The following is a 17,207-nucleotide window of genomic DNA, read 5'->3' as shown; positions in this document are numbered from 1 at the left end:
CTTGGCTAAATTCTGACCGGAATTACTTCCACATAGCTATACCTTTCTCAGTATAACCGTCGGCAGTGACCGGCCTGGCAGTAATCATCATGTCGTACTGAAGTTCAAACAACGTAGCATTTGACAACAACACTCTATGATCGGATTCTCTTTTGGAAATTTTGACCTTCTTTGGCACTGATTGGACGTTTATTCCACTGGCGCTCTTACCTCTCAAATTTCTGATATTATAACGATTTACGACACGCTCGGCGACCCATTATGGCTCCGAATCGCATCATCATTGATACCGACCCGGTAATAGCTTCACTTGGTACAATTCGAAACACATTCTCTGAGTACAAGCTGACCCGCTGTACTCGGACTTTCAGGGCGTCGATGATGTTCTTGCTATTTTACTCGCTCTGTCTGCTAAACCGGAAGAGCTCGAGGTGCTCATGTTGTCGCTGACCTTTGGCAACATTGACGTCGCCAAGTAAGCACCCATTATGCTTTCGAAGCTCCCAATGGGTCTTAATCCTACAATATAAGGACCTAGAATGTTGAGGCTAACTGAGTCGTCTCTATAATTAGCTGCCTCCGCAATGCTGTGACCATGTTCCACGTCCTCGAACGGGAAATCAAATGGCGACAAGAACAGGGCCTGCCAACGGGCTTTGACACATTGAGATCCAAAAAACCGCTTGTCGCAGTTGGCTCAGAAGAACCTCTCGCAGACCAGAGAATGATGGCCGACTACTTTCGTACGAATGACCTACTCACAGCAATTTCGCAAATCTATAAGCCGCCTGAGCTGCTAGGCTAACACAACTTGCAATCAACAGACGGCACAGACGGTCTCGGAGGCATCCACTTCAGTGTGAGCAGCGCCAAATCTTACCTTGCCTCTACAGCGGCAAAACCAGGATAATAATTGACAACATGGCCTTATAGCACCCCCATCTGACTCCCGCAGAGACATGGAAAGAGCTCTTCAGTCCTCCCCGAGCCGGCGCATCAGCCGCCGAAGTTGCCGCCGCTCGAGACCTTGCTGCTCCAAACACTCTCTTCGAGCCGTCCACCGTACCTGCTCCAGACGAGATTCTTCGCATCTTGCGAGAAAACGAGCCCGATACCATTACCATTGTGGCCATTGGACCGCTAACAAACCTTGCCAAAGCAGCGGCAAAGGACCCCGAAACCTTCTTGCGGGTCAAGGAGGTCGTAGTCATGGGCTGCACAATTGATGTCGAGGGAAATGTATGTTTCGCCATCTCTATCCTGTTCATCGCGTGTCTTCTATTGTCACTATTTGCACCGATCATTAAAACCTTACACCCCAATGCAGATTACTCCAGTCGCAGAATTCAACACATACGCGGATAGCTATGCTGCGGCGCGCGTGTTCGCACTAACCTCTCCTGCTCCCTCCACCACAATGCCTCCAGCCATGCCTCCCTCGACCAAACGCAACGATCCCTCTTCCCCGTCCCCACCCCCGTTTCTGCCGCCCTACCCGAGCTCTCTCTCGCGTCAACTCAAAGTCACCATCTTCCCACTTGACATTACGACCCCACACGTCATTACCCGCGGAGTATTCGACTCCATGATGCAACCGCGCGTGGCCCAAGGCTCCCCACTCGCCGAATGGGTCAGTCTCTTTGTCGAATCTACCTTCCGCAAGATTGAATCGCTCCAAGAAGGCGTCCCTGAAGGCGGAGTCACGACGGGACTTAGCCTGCACGACCCGCTCACAGTCTGGTACTGCCTCGCGCAGTCATCGCCCGCGTGGCTGCTCAGCCCAAATGGCCCCGAAGACATTCGTGTCGAAACGTCCGGCCAATGGACTCGCGGCATGTGTGTCGTGGACCGGCGAAACCGCCGTAAGCGCCCAGACGACGGCGAAGGCGGCGAAATCCCCAGCGATACGGGCAACTGGCTCAATCCTCGCGCGGGTAATCGGATTCGCCGCGTGATTGCCACACCTGGGGAGGAGGAATTCGGCGCGTACATGCTCGGTCGTATTCTCAGTTGATTTGTCCGTTGTAGTTGCATCTCGATGTAAATTGTAACGACTTGACGGTTTAGATAGAAGTTTTTATTTTTCTGCGGCGAGCTTGCCTTGTATAGTCTGGCGAGCGTATACGCCCGTTTTATATACATCCACTGTATTCCGCCCGGAAGGACAGGGGGTTTTACTATACACGGAAACATCACAATCATGACGTATTTAACGAAAATAGAAAGTTTATTGTAGAAAGAAAAAAATTGAGAAGATGAACCATCAAATAGTTTTCTATGCCTGTTGTATCCTATCCTATGCTGCCCTCTCTCAATCCCGAACCCTGGGTCCCAGTTCCAGAATCCCGAGTCCCGAGTCCATCTATATACATTGCAGACCTTGCATTGCCACTATGCGATGCGATGCGATGCTATCAAATAGAAAGAAAGTTTTTAAGGAAAAAAAAAAGATGCTATATACACGAGGACAAAGTCAAACACTAGGTAGGTAGGTAAGTAAGTAGGTAAGTAAGTAGGATACTGGGCTTCATCCCATCCCTCGTATACGCCACACTTCTTCTTCCTTCCCATCATACTCTCGCGTTGTATAGTACACCAAGTGAAAGCTAAGGGCATGGCTACTATCTTGTATAACGGTATGATACGATATGCCAAATGAATGCAGACCCGGGCATAAATGGTATAGCGTATACAGTATACCAAATGATGGCTGCGGATGGGGAGGTGAGGTGAGCAGAAAAGAGGAAAGGGGATGCGCAAGACAGACATGTATATGCATAGTCCGCATGACAAAAAGAAAGATGAAAAGGAAAAAGAAGAAGAAGGAAAAGGAAAGCGGGGAAAAATAAAGGGAAAAAGAAAAGAAATGTATGAGCCCCATCATGCCAACTCCTTATACTAGTAGAAAAGAAGTACTCAAACGCCAAGCCACGTAGAAGCGCCGTTGCTCGGCGAAATGCGAACAGTGCCAAGAGAGAGAGAGAGAGAGAGAGAGAGAGAGAGAATGTGATGATGTGATGATGTTGTTGGTTGACAAAGACATGTAAACTATTGTTGGCGTGAATGAGAATTTTATAAGTGAGAATGTCAAGAGAATGTGAGAATATGAGAATGAAACTCGACGTGACTATTGCATGGCCTGGTATCGATCAGGCCTCAAGACGGGTACGGTCATCATGACACACAGACACAAGTATCCAAGTTTAAACATCCAGACTCCACCGGGCCATGACAGTTGTCCGCCCGCGCTCATCCTTGGGTAGCCGCGTATCGAGCCATCTTTCCAGAAGATCAACCTCTTCCCGGTCAGTTGCAGGAGGCAGTCGGATTAATGACTCTGGGAGTGGGGAGGCGGAGCGCCGATTCAGCGTTGAGCTAGGCGCCACGAGCTCCTGCAGGGCATTCAACGAACTATTGCTGTTCCGCGAATCTTGTCGGGGGAGAGGCGAAGGGTTCAAGCGTGGCGGTGTTTTCGTCTGGGGTGACATGGAGCGTGGGCCATAGCCGTCATTGATCACGGCGCGTGGAGGAGGAGGTGGCAATGGCACTTCGTGCTCATTTGAGAGCTTGGTGTTCTTAATGGGACTGTCACTGTCATCGTTTCTCGGAGTGCCGACTCGCCGAATACTGCCAGGACTGGTGGTCGGGAGGATCGATGAGAGCATTGACGCTGCTGGACTCGCCGCCGCTGTCGAGGGAGTTAAGCGGTCTTGCTGCTCGTCCACAGAGGGTACTTGGATACGCAGTGGAATGGGCAAAGGCGAATGCACGTCTCCGTCAATTGAAATCTGCGGCGGTTTAGGTTTCCTGCGCGATGATTGGCGTAGACTCGATCGTTCTGACCCGGCTAACGACCGACTGTCGGTCGTGTGCAGTGTTTCCCTTGACGCTGCAAGGGCGAGCGACTCCGGCTTCTCCCCACGTCGCACCTTTTCTTCAAGAATCTTTTCCCCGACCTGTCGGCTGAGACTGGTGTCTCGGACTCGCTGACTACTAGCGCCGCTGCCACTGCGACTACGGGTTGTCGCGCGTTCCTTGCCATTCATAATTCGCGCATTCGGCGGGGGCTGGAGCATCCATTTCATCTCATTTCTATTCGTCGGCGGTGAACTGACGACAGGAGGATGATAATCATTGAGAGGCGGGTTTCGTGCGGTGTAGGCATGCACAGGAGAGCTAGTTCCTGACCGGCTGAGGGTGGAGAGGCCGACCGATGATGCCGTTTGCGTTGCGCTTACAGCATCTTCATCGATCGTTTTATTGACGTCCGACCCCCATAGGTCTTCGTCTTCTCGCTGGTATCGTCTCCGATTCCAATTCTCCCCGCTGAGGCGCTGTTCCACGCCCAATTGTATATCTTGCAAGCTGTCGCCGGGGCGTGAACTCAGTCCTGCACTGCTCGCCATGCTGTCTCCTGCAGTAAGTGCCCGCTGGCTGCCATTCCGAGAGGCTCCCTTGGGGCGACGTTGCGGCGGCGGACCGGGCCCAAGAGTCATATCCTCCTGCCAGTGCGGATTAGTCGAAAAGGGGGATGGTTGTCGGAAGAGCTCCGGCTCCTCCATTTCCATGATGCGTCGCTCCTCGCGCACACGATTGGCTTCTTGCTTTCTTTTGCGACGGTGGCCGCATTTTGTACAGGGTGCGCACGAAATGTAGTAGAAGATGGCGGACTGAATGCCCTTGCCAAGAGACATGTCGGGCCAGGTGTTGTGGCTGTGATAGGTCTAACGTGTTCGTTGTAAATCCACGATAGAAATTGTAGGTGATAAGGCTTCTTAATAGCCTTAGAAGATAACGATGGGCACTCCAAACGAGAATCTGTAGCAAATTGCTCAAATCCAGCTGTGACAGGTGCTCTTTCGTCTCAGGTCACCGTCGGGTGATGTGCAGCGTCAATGGCGTTTCCATGCGGTAAGGAGTTTAGGGGAGCGATTGGGGTAGTGGTGATGATGCGACGAGCCTCTAACTCGCGGAGGCTTCTAATCGAAGAGCTGGAGATCAAAGCCGTGTCGTTGACGATGGTGATTGCGGTGGTGCTGGTTATTGTTGTTGTTGTTCGCTATTACCTCCCCCTTGATGAGACCGATGTGGAACAACCCCCGGAAACGTTCGGGCCGATTTGGTGATGTCGTTACGAGCGATGAAAGCGTCAATAAGGAGGGCGGTGGAGACTGCGAGAGAGAATATCCAAGCGACAACAGCAACAGCAGTGAGGTTGGAGAAAGAGGATATCTTGTGACGATGTGGGGGAAATAGCCCACAGCCGCGACCCAGATAGGTTGTGACCGGAGAACCAGACGGGCAAGTAAGGAATCGAAAGTGGACGATAGAGAGAAGAGCGATATTACACGGTACAATAGTCAATTCCAGGGTCCAAAAAGGCCGCCCGGCGCAACTGCGACCCCCTTAGCGGCAGCGCACAGCAATGATGGCGTCGTTGCCAAACCGGATCTGGCTATGAATTCGATATTCTCGAATGCAGCATCTATCGATGCCGTACGGAAGGAGATACGCCACAGAAGGGATATTATACAATGGCAAACTCAAGCTGCTTTCCTTGACTGATCGATAATTGTGGCTGGGAATTATCCATTGGGTGCGCTCTGCTCTTCACCAATATACAGAGGCACTATTCTACGTATGCACCAGAACAACCTGGATCGTCATCATTTTGCGGCGACGAATGGGGATTGCACCAAAGACATGCGTGGGGAAATGCCCAAAAAGTGCTAGATGGTACAGAACGGTCACACAGTGTCTGTCACCTCTTGTGTTCACACAAAGAAAGTATACAGAAAGGAGGTGGGCATGCCGAATTGATTTGTTGTGTGAGAGAAAACCATCCACATTGATAGGGGACTCTTTCCAAGGGGATCGATCAAACGGCTCAAAAGCCCTGAGATGATTGACCGTCATTTCACCCCTCTCATCTCCCTTCCGGAACGCGCCAAGGAGAGAGGGAGGGTCAAGGCGCACTTCCCGCCAACCGCCCCCAGTGAACGTGATTATACACAGTCACAACCCACTTTTACGTGATGAAAGGCCAAGTACAGCCCTCCGGCATTGTCGGCAATTCCGTTTGAACACATGCGCAATTTACCCCGCCATGGTTCCAGAAATCATGCGTCGTCAAAGCTCAAAAACAAAGTTCAAATGAAAAAGTTGCAAAGAATAAAAAAAAGCAAAGCAAGAATCAGCAATTATCAAAGGTACTTGTCCGAATGGGCAACATCGTCATGATCTCGATCTCATCGTCTCATTTGCTCCACCTAAACCTGGATCCTGGTCGCACCCGTCCGCCGGTACCTTGAGCGGCCGCGGTAGTCGCTCCCTTAGACGCCTTTAGGGCCAAAGTCGCACGATTCTTACCAGGGTTTCATCTCAAACTACTGAGGTATCGCTCCAGGAGGGGATCCGCACCGCGAGGCCCCTTACGCTGTCCTGCCACATTCGGGTCAACAAATCAGATCAATAATATGGTCAACTATTGGATTGGATTGTGTTGTTCGGGGAATTGGATGCTTGAATGTTACTGTTTCCAAGTCAACGCCTTGTCGACTAACGGTGGTATGTTTCTTATCAGAGTTATCATATTTTCTCCGCTTTCTACAGCCCATTAGGTGCGCAGACCGGGTTCTGTTTTTCGTCTACGGAAAAGGCTTTCAACTTTTTATTTTTTATTTTTTTTTTTTGCCTGGTTCGATAGGTTGATGTTCCTATTCCCAATGACTTTGCCCCGTTCTCTGGGATCAGGCATGAGAGCGTGGAAATTGTCTCATTTTCCTTTCCCCATCCCCCTCGCCGCGTGCAGGCGGAATTGTGGAAGCCACACGTCTTGCGGCATTACACAATTTAGTGATGTGAGTGGGGGTGACAACGAAAGAATTCTTTTTCTCGGACATACTTTAGACAACACTGGTTGTCCTTAACTGTAAGGAGCATATCCATACCCACAACTTTCCTCTATCCTCAGTGTACTGCACCCACGGACTTAACTATACTATCCCTGTACGCGTTAACGATGACAGACAGACCATCGCTAAATCCCAAACCATGTGCCAGGGTGCGAGGGGTGGCTCCGTAAAAGTGTGGCTAATCTCTCTAAATTAGGGCTTGCTAACTTTTAGTGCTACAACTCTCCGAGTAAGGCAGGAAGGTTACTACACCCTGATACGTAAGATAGGGAGGTACTGTCGAGCTGTACTCGGAGATTATTGCTCATACGTCGCCTAATTCTTCGCTACCATGTTCTGTGCTGTTCGAGTTTGATGTCTTCTACTACGTACGCAGTCAGCATAACCATGGACAGTGAAAGTTTATTCGGAAGAAAATTGAATGTAATCGCGATTGAAAAAGAAAAAAAAAAATTATAATTTGAGAGATAAAAAACAGAGAGCATGTGACTCTAAATCTACGAAAATTGAGACATGAAATTCCTACACCTTCAGTAATTGAGACAAATACAATGGCCCTGACACATGTCAATCATGGTAGAGATGCCACATGCTTGCTCGAGTCCGCTGATTTAAAGGGATGTTTCGCACTCGCTGAGCCTGAAAGATTGAAGTATATAAACTAGGAAATCTTCTTTGCAAGTACGTACGACCATAGACTGAGGAGAACTGGGCATCCCGTCCGCTCTGCCATACATAAGCCTCAGATCGGCGGACTAGTAGTTGGGTCGGTGACGACCAGCGAATCCCCGCTGTTGTACGTTTTTGTCCCAACATATTTTTTTTTCTTTATAATGTTTATTTGTTTTATTTTTATTTTTTTTTTTTTACTTATGTTGGCCTTTACTCCCTCAATATATCATAAATACTGAATTGAACGCAGACGCTCTTTGTCGAAGCCTTTCTATGGAGTCTTACATGATCAGCCATTTGCGCATCAGAGGGCTAAATTTTGGTTCATATATATGACATTTCTGTCATGAGGCAAATGACCAATTAAAGTATAGCTAAATAGTTAAGAAATTTTAATGCTAGGATATCTAGAAGACAATAATGACATTATTTGAATGAAAAAGTTTGACATGCCCGATAACGCCCCCAATATTGCTGGTTCTAGTATGATATAGTCATGAGGAATGCTGTCCTTGATTTTGCTGTTCCAGAGCGAGTAAAATAAATCGCTGGGTGGAGATGCGTGTAAGGTAAACAAAAACAAAGAAGATGAAGGCCCAATGTGGAAGAAGCCCCTAAGAAAATCGCACATAGAGTGGTACAAGGTAGCATGGATTCTTGGGTGACCAGCAAGCCATATGCCAAAAAGTAGTAAGGAGCGGGTGCCAGTGTAATGGAAATACCGACACGCTGTGTGCGCTCAGTATAAATGATATCATTTATGGGATAGTGGCCGTTTCCGCTCCGTTGGTGCCTCAAACACCAGTCACCTTTCCGATCGAGTCATCTTTCGTGTATGCTGTTCGACAGCGAGAAGAACTCTTGATGTCGTCGGAGCTGACATAAAGTGCCGCTCTGTCTGTTCCATTTATGGTTTTTCCATCGTTCTCAGTATCACCCGTCATTTTTGTGTGTGCCAGTAATGGTAGCTGGCTCCGGCCAAAACTATAGTCTTTGTCGTCACGCGCAACCTCGATCAAGGATTGTGCCGTCGTTATATGTGCTTCACACCTCCAATGACATTTCCGCGTACTTGCTCCCAGTTTATACTGTTGTCAATCTCTTCGTCCACCAGTCCGCATATGGCAACGTTTTCGCCTCGAATAAGATAAAGTCCATGTTCGACCTCGGAACTCGGCTCTTCGTCATCAGCAGGTCGAATTACGCGCTCAATGGTCTCATTCAGAACCAGGTTTGTGAGCTGGTCACAAGACAGGAGCAGACCTGTTAATGTGCGGCCATCTGTAGTAATGACGCATATTTTCTCTGCATTAGGCCAGCAGCGTCAGTCGAACGGAACAGAGAAGATGTCAATAATGCAGTGGCTGAGGTGACAACGTACTATTAACGTAGTTTTGAAGCGACATATTGAGTGACAGTCAAACGCGTCTAGAAACGCGCGGAGGAGGGCTTCCTTGGGCAAGGAAGATAGCTCTGGAGAAGCTGCGTCGCAGATATTGAATCGAGGGTTCTTGCCGGAGTATCGCGTTGCGGAAGAAAATAGTTCCAGGTTCTTGACTAAGTAGCAAATGGATATCAAGATTTGACGAATGCAAAGATATTTCAACTAGGGTATAGCGGCAGGTTGCGAGCTTGAGAGCTTCAAATGTTCAGGTTGCTGGATTTCTCGAAGGTTTGTTTCTTCGGAGCTTTGATTTGGTGCTCCGACCTCACCAAAGTTACCCGGCGACAGATGGATAAATCAACGACAAGGCGGCGCGCAAACCGCGACGGAGATTAATTGGACGATTTGGTAACGCGGCTGACAATATTCAGTCTGAAAATGCCCCTTCATATGTTCTCTGCTTCTTTCTGTATGCAAACATCGCGGCTGAAGTCATGAAGAGGAGACTCCTATGTTTAAAAAGCGCGGCATATCTTTCGCGCTTATCTCGACTCCAAGCTTGGACTTGAGACTGATTCAGCTTATCGATATGTGAATTTCTCTTTCTTCCTTTCGGTTTGAGAGTCTTTCGATCTGATTGTCTCTCTACTGATTTTTGATGATTGAAGTTTGAAATATTGCTTTGATTCTTTATGATGCATTCATTGCAAGAACTTCTCCAAATTTACCCTGTGGCAGAAAGTATTGCCGCAGCTTTACCTCTTGGCGCTCTATTGAACCTATCCAGAGTTAATCATGTATATCGGGACATTCTTCATGGATTTCCCTTCTCGAATCCCTCATCACTTTGTCCATCTGAAGAGGAGAGCTACATAGGGGAGGACAAAATTCCAGAAACCTTTCCAGGAAACCCGAGTTTACATCTTGGACAACACCAAACAAGACATTGGAAGAATCTCAAGTCCAAAGCCCAGCTTTTGTGCTCTGAGCCGCAGCATATCAAAGGTCCGAATATTCGCGGCTGCGTTATGTGCAGCATGCCCGTATGCGAGGCATGCGTAGTTCGCGCCTCGTTTGGGAAAAACGAAAACACATTCAGTAATCGAAAGCGATATCTATGCCAACACTGCTGGGCGTCAGGTGTACCGCATAAGGAATGTCATTTCAATTCGACTCAAAAGGATCGACATGGAACTTATCTACCGGTTTCATGCTCGAAAGGTTCCGATTACTCTGGAGATATATGCACATGCTCCGCCAAGGACGGTTGGCTTTGCTTGGCTTGCAAGATACAACAACGCACCAATCTGGACGAAAAGCTCAATACATGTTGTGGTATGGGGTGCAATGAATCCCTTGGAAATGGGAGAGAAAGACGGCGTGTCTGTCTCTGGTGTGACCTTCCACTACCACCAAAAGCAAGCTTGGGCGAGTCTTTGAATGATTATGAATTGAGACATGTCTTTAACAAATCTCAATTGCTGATTCCCCAAAGTCCTCACGATGGAGATGCGGACGAAATGAGCCGGCCGCCGCCGCCGCCGTTCTACACCGATGAAAACGACGGCCGTTCAAATGCTTGGCCTCAAGAACCCGAGCCAGAATGAGAATGATATAGGTCGGGATAGCACAGAGAACCCACCAGAAATTTGCATTCGACAACTGGACAAAACCGCGTTGGATACTCACTATTATTGAGTCATAGTTAGACTCTAATATACTGCCCTGCTCTTGATCCCAATTGAATACATAGCGATAAGTAATGCCAAGACATTACTTGTGGTCAATTCCAGCATGGTGGGCTCGAGCAGAGATCTATTTGTCCACCCTCTCGCAACGGTGTCTGCCTTCCGCTTTAATTACCAGTGGTCGGTATCGTTTGCAGTGACCCGGCTTCTCGGCTCAAAGTATTCCGAAAGAGGATCCACAACACATTAGCTCAAGACAGCAGCATGACGACTGGAAAGATGACCTTGACCGATTATCCAGTTAGTCTCAGTAAGAGCAGGGCCCAAGGAAAGTACGTATTTGTCAAGACGTTCAAGGAACTACGTCGGTCGCTTCCATGTACGTTAAGAATTTTCCTCTGAGATGAATGTTTCCATTTGGTATAATGTCGACTTCATCGGAAAAAGGTAGTGACTCCAGTACTTTCCACATTATAGATACTCGAATTGGGCTAGTTTCAAGAAATCTGAAGCCCTCTCTTTCTCACCAGCAATTAAACTCCTGTGCCGCAAATGTCCGGTATTGCACGTATCGTAATTGAATTCCACTTCCTTGTCAACCCCCACTTTCGGCAAGGGTCCCCCCCACGCCCCGCTTCGGGTATTTTTGATGACCCCTACCCCCCCGCCCCCATATTCCAGTTAAGGATAGTCACCGGTTGCACATGTTACCCCACAAATTATTCCATGGTATTTGATCCCGTTTGGTCGATTGACTACGAGCAACCGAAAAAGCCAGTTGGATGATACAACGATGAGAATGACCCATTGAGTCTTTTTATCATCCAGTCCTACTTCATACACTACCTTCCACATATGTATCCGTTCTTTTGAGGCCCCCTTTTTTTTTTGAGCATTTCACAATGCAAGCGGCAAATCGATTACAGAAGGCTCTAAGGTCCGGCTCGGGACTATCCTTTGGAGCATGGTAAGTGCTCATTGCAGTTTCTATCTAAATTTTTTTCTTTTTGCTTTCGGATCTGCTTCCTCTGTCTTTGTTTGAGCTCTTCTTGAGCTGGATTTTTCCTCTGCATTCTTGATGAACGCGGAATTTTAATATTCCATGGTTTTTTTTTTATCTGAGCCCATATTCTCCCATTATTCCATGTCTCTTTTTTTCGATTGTGCTCCTATCCATTGACTGCTTATCCGATGCATTTTTTACGACAAGGTGATTCGAGATAAAACATGGTATTGATATGACTACTCATCAGGCAAGAACTCCCTGGAACAAATCACTCTCGGGCTCTAGCTCGGAGTGGATTTGATTGGATTCTAGTGGATATGGAGCACGGAAATATTGATGGTATGTGTGCAGTTCTCTGCTATAGCTTTGGAAAACTGTGACCTAGCATTCAGCAGTGTGCAAGATTGTGTAGTTGACTGTAACTCAAAGATGGAGTCATGCATGAGTCCGTAGCAGCAATAGCTGCTTGTGGAGCGAGCCCGATTGTCCGTGTTGCGGGGAATGAGAGTTGGATGGTGAAAAGTACGTTAATTTCTGTTCCCGATCCTTGGGTTGCAATTTGGGGATCTATGCCTTGCCTGTACAAACTATGCCTGAGTTCACATTCGTCACTTTTGAATTTTTGATTGGGAGGAAGAAGGGAGAAAGAGCAAGATCAAAAAGAGACAGTCTATTTATATCTGCTGATATTTCAAAGGAGCCCTCGATGCCGGCGCTCATGGGGTTGTTATTCCTCTTCTCTGCACAGTCCAAGATGTCCGCAAAGCAGTCTCGTTTACAAAATACCCTCCACGAGGGGTGCGCGGATTCGGCCCAACATTTGCTTCGCAGTCATTTGGAAATATACCAATGATGGAGTACCTTAAGCAGGCAGATGAGGGTATTTTGACTGTCGTGCAGATTGAGACCAAGGAAGCATTGGCCGATGTATGTATTCTGACATGCAAATCTTGCATACGCACCAGATGCCATAATAAAACGTATTTGAATTGAAGTTGAGTCTAATCAACCCAGGTCGATGAGATTGCCAAAGTCCCTGGACTTGATGTCCTGTTCGCAGGCCCGTTCGATCTCGGAATCAATATTGGACATCCTATAAAGGACGGGAAAATGCCTGACAAACTCAAAGAAGCACTGGCACAAATTCTGAGGGCTGCAGAAAACAATGGCAAGCGCGCCGGCATCTATTGTACATCAGGAGAACAAGCTAGAAATTTTGCCGACCAGGGATTTCATATGGTAGGTTCAAGTTACTTGCACTTAATGTCGTATGCGCCTCGTCGCGGCACCAGGCTGGATATATTTCAGCACTGTGAGCTAGCCCATGGCTCTGCATTTCATATTTATCCATCCTATTGTCTCATTTGACGAAGCAGTAAGACTAATAGGTCGCTCAGATATCCGTCTGCGCGGACATTGATGTGTTGCAAGCAGGACTTGCCTCTGCATTGGTAACTGCCAAAGGCTCAATTGCGCATTCAGCATACAATCTGGCCAAAGGGGCCGTGGGCAAAATAGGTAGCTCAGGCAAGGATAAGCCGTAGCTCTTTCATTCCGCGGACTTGCAATTTTCCGGATCACAAGAGAGCAATGGCATGACTACTTAATCTTCTTTTAACCTTCAGTCTTTCCTGCACCCTATGCTTTATTCTTTGACGGAAGAATAAAGTTGAATAATTTGCCCTCCGTAGAGCGGCACGATTCAGTTCAAGACTTCTTTTTCTCCGCCTCATCCATTGCCTTTTCTACTTCTTCCTCTGTAAAGCGGTGCATGAGCTTTCGCGCTTGGCCAGCCAAGCTTGGGTTTTCTTCTTGCTCAGATGAAGCCTTGATATGAATCTAGGTAACAGCAAAGTTAGTCGTCAACTTTATTTTCGTATGCCCATTTGTTGCGTTTATAAGGGCTGGTAATCCTACCACTGGCGTGTCGAACTCGTACAAATCCTTCCAACCCTTATCCTCGTGCTTCATGACGTCGTATTCTTTGTATTCGAATGGCCTTCGATCCCAGACGCGCGAAAGTACAGTTTTGGCCTTGTCGCACAGTCCGCAGTTCTCGCGGGAGAACATGGTAATGCGGCAAGCATGCTGCAGCAGACGGAATGATGGTCTCATTTTTACAATTGAATTCCTATATCGCCTTCTTTCCCCAGAAAAAGCTTTAACTATTCCTCTGGATGCTTCAATGGAGCATATATATTTATCGGAATTCTTCTGAACATATGCTGTGCTTCACCGAAAAGAAAAGGAGAGCTCCCGTGAAGCTCCTTGGCAGCGGAGAATAATCTAGTAAGAAAGAGAGGGGCGTGCGGAGCGGGTCAAGAAACAATTTAGATGCTCGTTGATTGACAAAGGCAGGTTTGGAGCTTGGGCTTCTTGTTTATCATGAGTGGCATGATTATTCTCATGAATCTTCCGTGAGTTTCTGTAGCCGATTCTGCCGCGCTTGACCGCCCAAGGCGGGTTATGAATAGGAATTACTCTATAGAAATTCGATTTCCCCAGACCAAAACTTACTTACCCCTCCAATTGAACCTAAATTGAGTAAATCGACAGAGCTCTCTTTGAAACCATTCTAGGTTCTTTACGGTTGTTCAGGCTCTATTACTGTTCTGCGAAACAAACAACCCTCGCCATGGCCAAAAAGTGTGTACACAAAGGCTGCGGCAAAGCTTACGACAATGAGACAGAAGAATGTGTTTATCACCCCGGCCCGCCCGTTTTCCATGAGGGGCAGAAAGGTATGGATCATGCGCGATATGTAGCTTTTCCACTTGGCTTGTGAAGCAGAGCATTTGCTCCTTGAGCTTTTCTTTTTCTGTATTGAGCATTCTGACATCATACACCCCGCATACGCCGAATCGATTGGTCGCGTGGATATTTCTCCCAAAATGCAGTCAATGCTAATACCTAATTTTCCGGGGGATAAACAGGCTGGAAATGCTGCAAACCACGCGTCTTGACGTTTGATGAATTTCTTTCCATTCCGCCCTGCACGACAGGCAGACATTCAGAGGTCGACGACACGCAGGCCGCGAAGCCTGCCACCGATGGCACCACCACGCCGATCATCACTGAAGAAATAGCTGCAACGACACCTGAAGCGCCCTCCGCTACATTCGCGGCCCCCAGTGGCTTAGAAACAACGAGCCATTTATCTGCGGCTCTTCCAAGCCGCGGCCCCATCCAACGACCTGCAGGCTTACACTCTTCATCCTCGCCCGCTCCGCCGCCAGAATCGGACTCGGACGACCCAACCGTGCCAATTCCGGCAGGAACCACTTGCCGGCGGCGTGGATGTAATGCTTCTTACGATGCGAAAGGATCCCGTGAAGAGGAGAATTGTGTGTACCATCCAGGTGCAGCGCTATTCCACGAGGGCAGCAAAGGCTGGACATGTTGCAAGCGACGAGTATTGGAATTTGAAGAGTTTATGAAGATTGGGGGATGTCAGACAAGGAACCGGCATTTATTTGTGGGCAGTGGCAAAGGAAAGGATGGTAAGACTGGTGGGGAGGAAGTGGTCGAGAACGTTAGGTAGGTTTTCTTGTCGTCCATTGCTCTCAATCATCGAGGGCAGAGCAGAAAAGAGTTGTTGGAATGTAATTGGATGCCGAGTTGCTAATCTATCTCAAACACAGGCATGACTTCTACCAGACCCCCACATCGGTCATTGCGTCGCTGTTTCTAAAGAAGATTGATTCTAAATCAGCCAAGATTCAATTTTCTTCATCACATACGGTCTTTCTCGACCTTCCCACTACTGATAACAAGCGGTACAAGGCAGATGTTCCCCTGTATGGGGCAATTGATACAGAGAAGTCAGCCTTTAAAATCATGGGCACGAAGCTCGAACTCACGCTTGTCAAAGCGGACGGCACGAGCTGGCCAGTGCTACGGAGCGACGAAGAGCTAACCGGCGAAATCATTCAAGTCGGCAGGGCAGGCAGAGTATGAACAAGAAAGTTTGAAAGATAATTTTTAATACGTGGCAGCGGGAGCGGTGATTGGCTCGGGAGGGCGTTTAGAGGAGCGAGGCAGGCAATGATAAATGAAGACAGGGCAAGATGCATGAACTGATTTGACGACATCATTCGAAATCTTTCTTGGTATTGGTTTGATGATTGTACATTAAAAGCTGAGTATTGAATCTGCAAAGAGGGGGTTTAAAGTACCGCATCGGTAGCTTCATTTCACTCCATACCCTCCATCAAGTCTGTTCGGTCTAAAAACATACCGCGATCAGCTGCCCAGTATTTGAGAGCTTCCCAGCCAGGGCCCTCCTCTTCTCCCCTTTTTGAAATTTCTCTGAAGCCAAATGCCTGTGCCAGGCGATCAATCGCCGCCCTCTCTTCCTCTCTCAGCCACCGTTGCCGCAGACTAATTCCTGGCATCCAGGTGACTCTGTCCATGTGGTGGCTGGTGGTAGTCAACGCCACGACACCAATTGTCGCGGCAGCTCCCAAATACGTCATTATGCCAACGAAGGCGATACTTGTCGCGGTTGTCGAGCTCATTGAGTCCTGGAATTCGGCAAACTGCATGGCGAGCGTATACGCCGCGGCGGGTGCCAATGCAGCGCCAGCTAATGGAGGGATTGCTTTGCGAATGATCTTCGCCCGTCGAAACGCCGGCGCACCATAGCTCGTCTCAATAATCTCCATTGCGAGGGGAAGACCTTTCACCGCAATGGCAGTTTGTAGAGCGGTCTCGGCAATAGGTGCCGGAATAGCAAACTTTGCATTTTTCGGATTTGGTGTTTGGAATCTAGGTGGAGAAGTGCCAGGAATAGCGAGGAGCTTCGTCGCATATAGGTGAAATATTTCCGGAAAAGTCTCAGGCCGTCGAAGAAGACTCTGGATGCGCACATATGTTTTGAGGACATCTTGGTCGATCAATATATTTGGATGTATCATGATCTCATAGCATGCTTTGGAGATCGTGTCTACTGCGCGAGACACAGCGGGGGAGAGGGCAGGCGGTTGAGACTGGGGATCTAGGGATAATAGAGCTGACGCCGGAGTTTGCTTGTTGTTTGACCCGACCGGCGAAACTGGACCCTGAGCCACAGATCCCATTAATTCTATCGCCATGACTTGAAAGAGCTGCAGGATATCTATTGTTTCCGGTTCGGAAGGGACCGTGTCGGATTCGAGCAGCTCTTCCATGTTGGACAAGGCAGCTTCGAGCTCATCTTCGGCAATAGGAAGAACGTCTGCTTGATAAGAAACCAAGCGTGCCTGTTTATTTAAGGACTGCAATTTGCTGGAGAGCTTCGTTGAACTGCATGGTGGATATTGAGGAAGTCGCGTTCGAGAGGAAGCTCGTGCGGGCAAGCGGAGAGAGGTAAACGGACGGGCTAAGTGAGCTCGTGGCTTTGAAGCAATAAATTCACATGTTTGACAGATGGGGCGTTTGCAATATATTAACGAGGATCTCATTATTTGAAACTCGATTTCCTAAAAGCAATTGACGAGTCAAGAGAAGACAGACCAATTCCTGTAGCTGTAGTAGAGCAGGAGTGTATGTTGTTGAGTCGGATA

At 48.2% G+C, this 17,207-nt stretch overlaps 8 protein-coding genes across 8 annotated transcripts; 4 read left to right on the top strand and 4 right to left on the bottom strand.

The window, feature by feature from the left end:
* The first annotated feature begins 110 nt into the window (after nt 1-110).
* On the top strand, nt 111-2,196 carry L228DRAFT_283423 (inosine-uridine preferring nucleoside hydrolase-like protein). Its single transcript, XM_018336115.1, has 6 exons — nt 111-297; nt 372-475; nt 574-743; nt 825-859; nt 934-1,239; nt 1,328-2,196. The coding sequence occupies exons 1-6, from the start codon at nt 262-264 to the stop codon at nt 2,012-2,014; spliced, it is 1,338 nt and encodes a 445-aa protein (XP_018187816.1). The 5' UTR covers nt 111-261; the 3' UTR covers nt 2,015-2,196.
* Nucleotides 2,197-3,043: 847 nt separating this feature from the next.
* On the bottom strand, nt 3,044-4,794 carry L228DRAFT_149495 (hypothetical protein). The gene has a single exon (XM_018329267.1). The coding sequence runs from the start codon at nt 4,692-4,694 to the stop codon at nt 3,204-3,206; it is 1,491 nt and encodes a 496-aa protein (XP_018187815.1). The 5' UTR covers nt 4,695-4,794; the 3' UTR covers nt 3,044-3,203.
* A 3,825-nt stretch (nt 4,795-8,619) lies between these two features.
* L228DRAFT_268734 (Sm-like ribonucleo protein) lies at nt 8,620-8,992 on the bottom strand (the record flags this gene model as incomplete). Its single annotated transcript, XM_018335186.1, has 2 exons — nt 8,620-8,891; nt 8,968-8,992. 2 exons carry the CDS (start codon nt 8,990-8,992, stop codon nt 8,620-8,622), a joined length of 297 nt encoding a protein of 98 aa, XP_018187814.1.
* A 568-nt stretch (nt 8,993-9,560) lies between these two features.
* L228DRAFT_149415 (hypothetical protein) lies at nt 9,561-11,014 on the top strand. The gene has a single exon (XM_018329266.1). It carries the CDS (start codon nt 9,663-9,665, stop codon nt 10,575-10,577), a length of 915 nt encoding a protein of 304 aa, XP_018187813.1. The 5' UTR covers nt 9,561-9,662; the 3' UTR covers nt 10,578-11,014.
* A 398-nt stretch (nt 11,015-11,412) lies between these two features.
* L228DRAFT_283420 (HpcH/HpaI aldolase/citrate lyase family protein) lies at nt 11,413-13,594 on the top strand. Its single transcript, XM_018336114.1, has 6 exons — nt 11,413-11,625; nt 11,912-12,003; nt 12,094-12,186; nt 12,362-12,591; nt 12,679-12,903; nt 13,062-13,594. Exons 1-6 carry the CDS (start codon nt 11,561-11,563, stop codon nt 13,206-13,208), a joined length of 852 nt encoding a protein of 283 aa, XP_018187812.1. The 5' UTR covers nt 11,413-11,560; the 3' UTR covers nt 13,209-13,594.
* On the bottom strand, nt 13,372-13,779 carry L228DRAFT_268732 (hypothetical protein; the record flags this gene model as incomplete). The annotated part of the gene is made up of 2 exons (XM_018335185.1): nt 13,372-13,503; nt 13,582-13,779. 2 exons carry the CDS (start codon nt 13,777-13,779, stop codon nt 13,372-13,374), a joined length of 330 nt encoding a protein of 109 aa, XP_018187811.1.
* Nucleotides 13,780-14,299: 520 nt separating this feature from the next.
* Nucleotides 14,300-15,725, top strand: L228DRAFT_277622 (chord-domain-containing protein; the record flags this gene model as incomplete). Its single annotated transcript, XM_018335632.1, has 3 exons — nt 14,300-14,405; nt 14,598-15,184; nt 15,283-15,725. 3 exons carry the CDS (start codon nt 14,300-14,302, stop codon nt 15,619-15,621), a joined length of 1,032 nt encoding a protein of 343 aa, XP_018187810.1. The 3' UTR covers nt 15,622-15,725.
* A 38-nt stretch (nt 15,726-15,763) lies between these two features.
* On the bottom strand, nt 15,764-17,198 carry L228DRAFT_247904 (hypothetical protein). The gene has a single exon (XM_018332746.1). The coding sequence runs from the start codon at nt 17,103-17,105 to the stop codon at nt 15,858-15,860; it is 1,248 nt and encodes a 415-aa protein (XP_018187809.1). The 5' UTR covers nt 17,106-17,198; the 3' UTR covers nt 15,764-15,857.
* Between the last annotated feature and the right edge of the window lie 9 nt (nt 17,199-17,207).

This window comes from Xylona heveae (assembly GCF_001619985.1).
Source record: "Xylona heveae TC161 unplaced genomic scaffold L228scaffold_6, whole genome shotgun sequence".
Classification (NCBI taxonomy): Eukaryota; Fungi; Ascomycota; class Xylonomycetes; order Xylonales; family Xylonaceae; genus Xylona; species Xylona heveae.
Note: the sequence above shows the minus strand (reverse complement) of the source record. Positions and strands in the feature narration are given on the sequence as shown.

Coding starts and splice junctions, on each gene's coding strand:
- L228DRAFT_247904 (XM_018332746.1), bottom strand. CDS start 17,105: ATGAGATCCTCGTTAATATATTGCAAACGCCCCATCTGTCAAACATGT.
- L228DRAFT_283423 (XM_018336115.1), top strand. CDS start 262: ATGGCTCCGAATCGCATCATCATTGATACCGACCCG. Junction 860..933: donor TCGGAGGCATCCACTTCAGT/GTGAGCAGCGCC, acceptor ATGGCCTTATAG/CACCCCCATCTGACTCCCGC. Junction 1,240..1,327: donor CAATTGATGTCGAGGGAAAT/GTATGTTTCGCC, acceptor ACCCCAATGCAG/ATTACTCCAGTCGCAGAATT.
- L228DRAFT_149495 (XM_018329267.1), bottom strand. CDS start 4,694: ATGTCTCTTGGCAAGGGCATTCAGTCCGCCATCTTCTACTACATTTCG.
- L228DRAFT_149415 (XM_018329266.1), top strand. CDS start 9,663: ATGATGCATTCATTGCAAGAACTTCTCCAAATTTACCCTGTGGCAGAA.
- L228DRAFT_283420 (XM_018336114.1), top strand. CDS start 11,561: ATGCAAGCGGCAAATCGATTACAGAAGGCTCTAAGGTCCGGCTCGGGA. Junction 11,626..11,911: donor GGACTATCCTTTGGAGCATG/GTAAGTGCTCAT, acceptor ACTACTCATCAG/GCAAGAACTCCCTGGAACAA. Junction 12,004..12,093: donor GGAGCACGGAAATATTGATG/GTATGTGTGCAG, acceptor TGTAACTCAAAG/ATGGAGTCATGCATGAGTCC.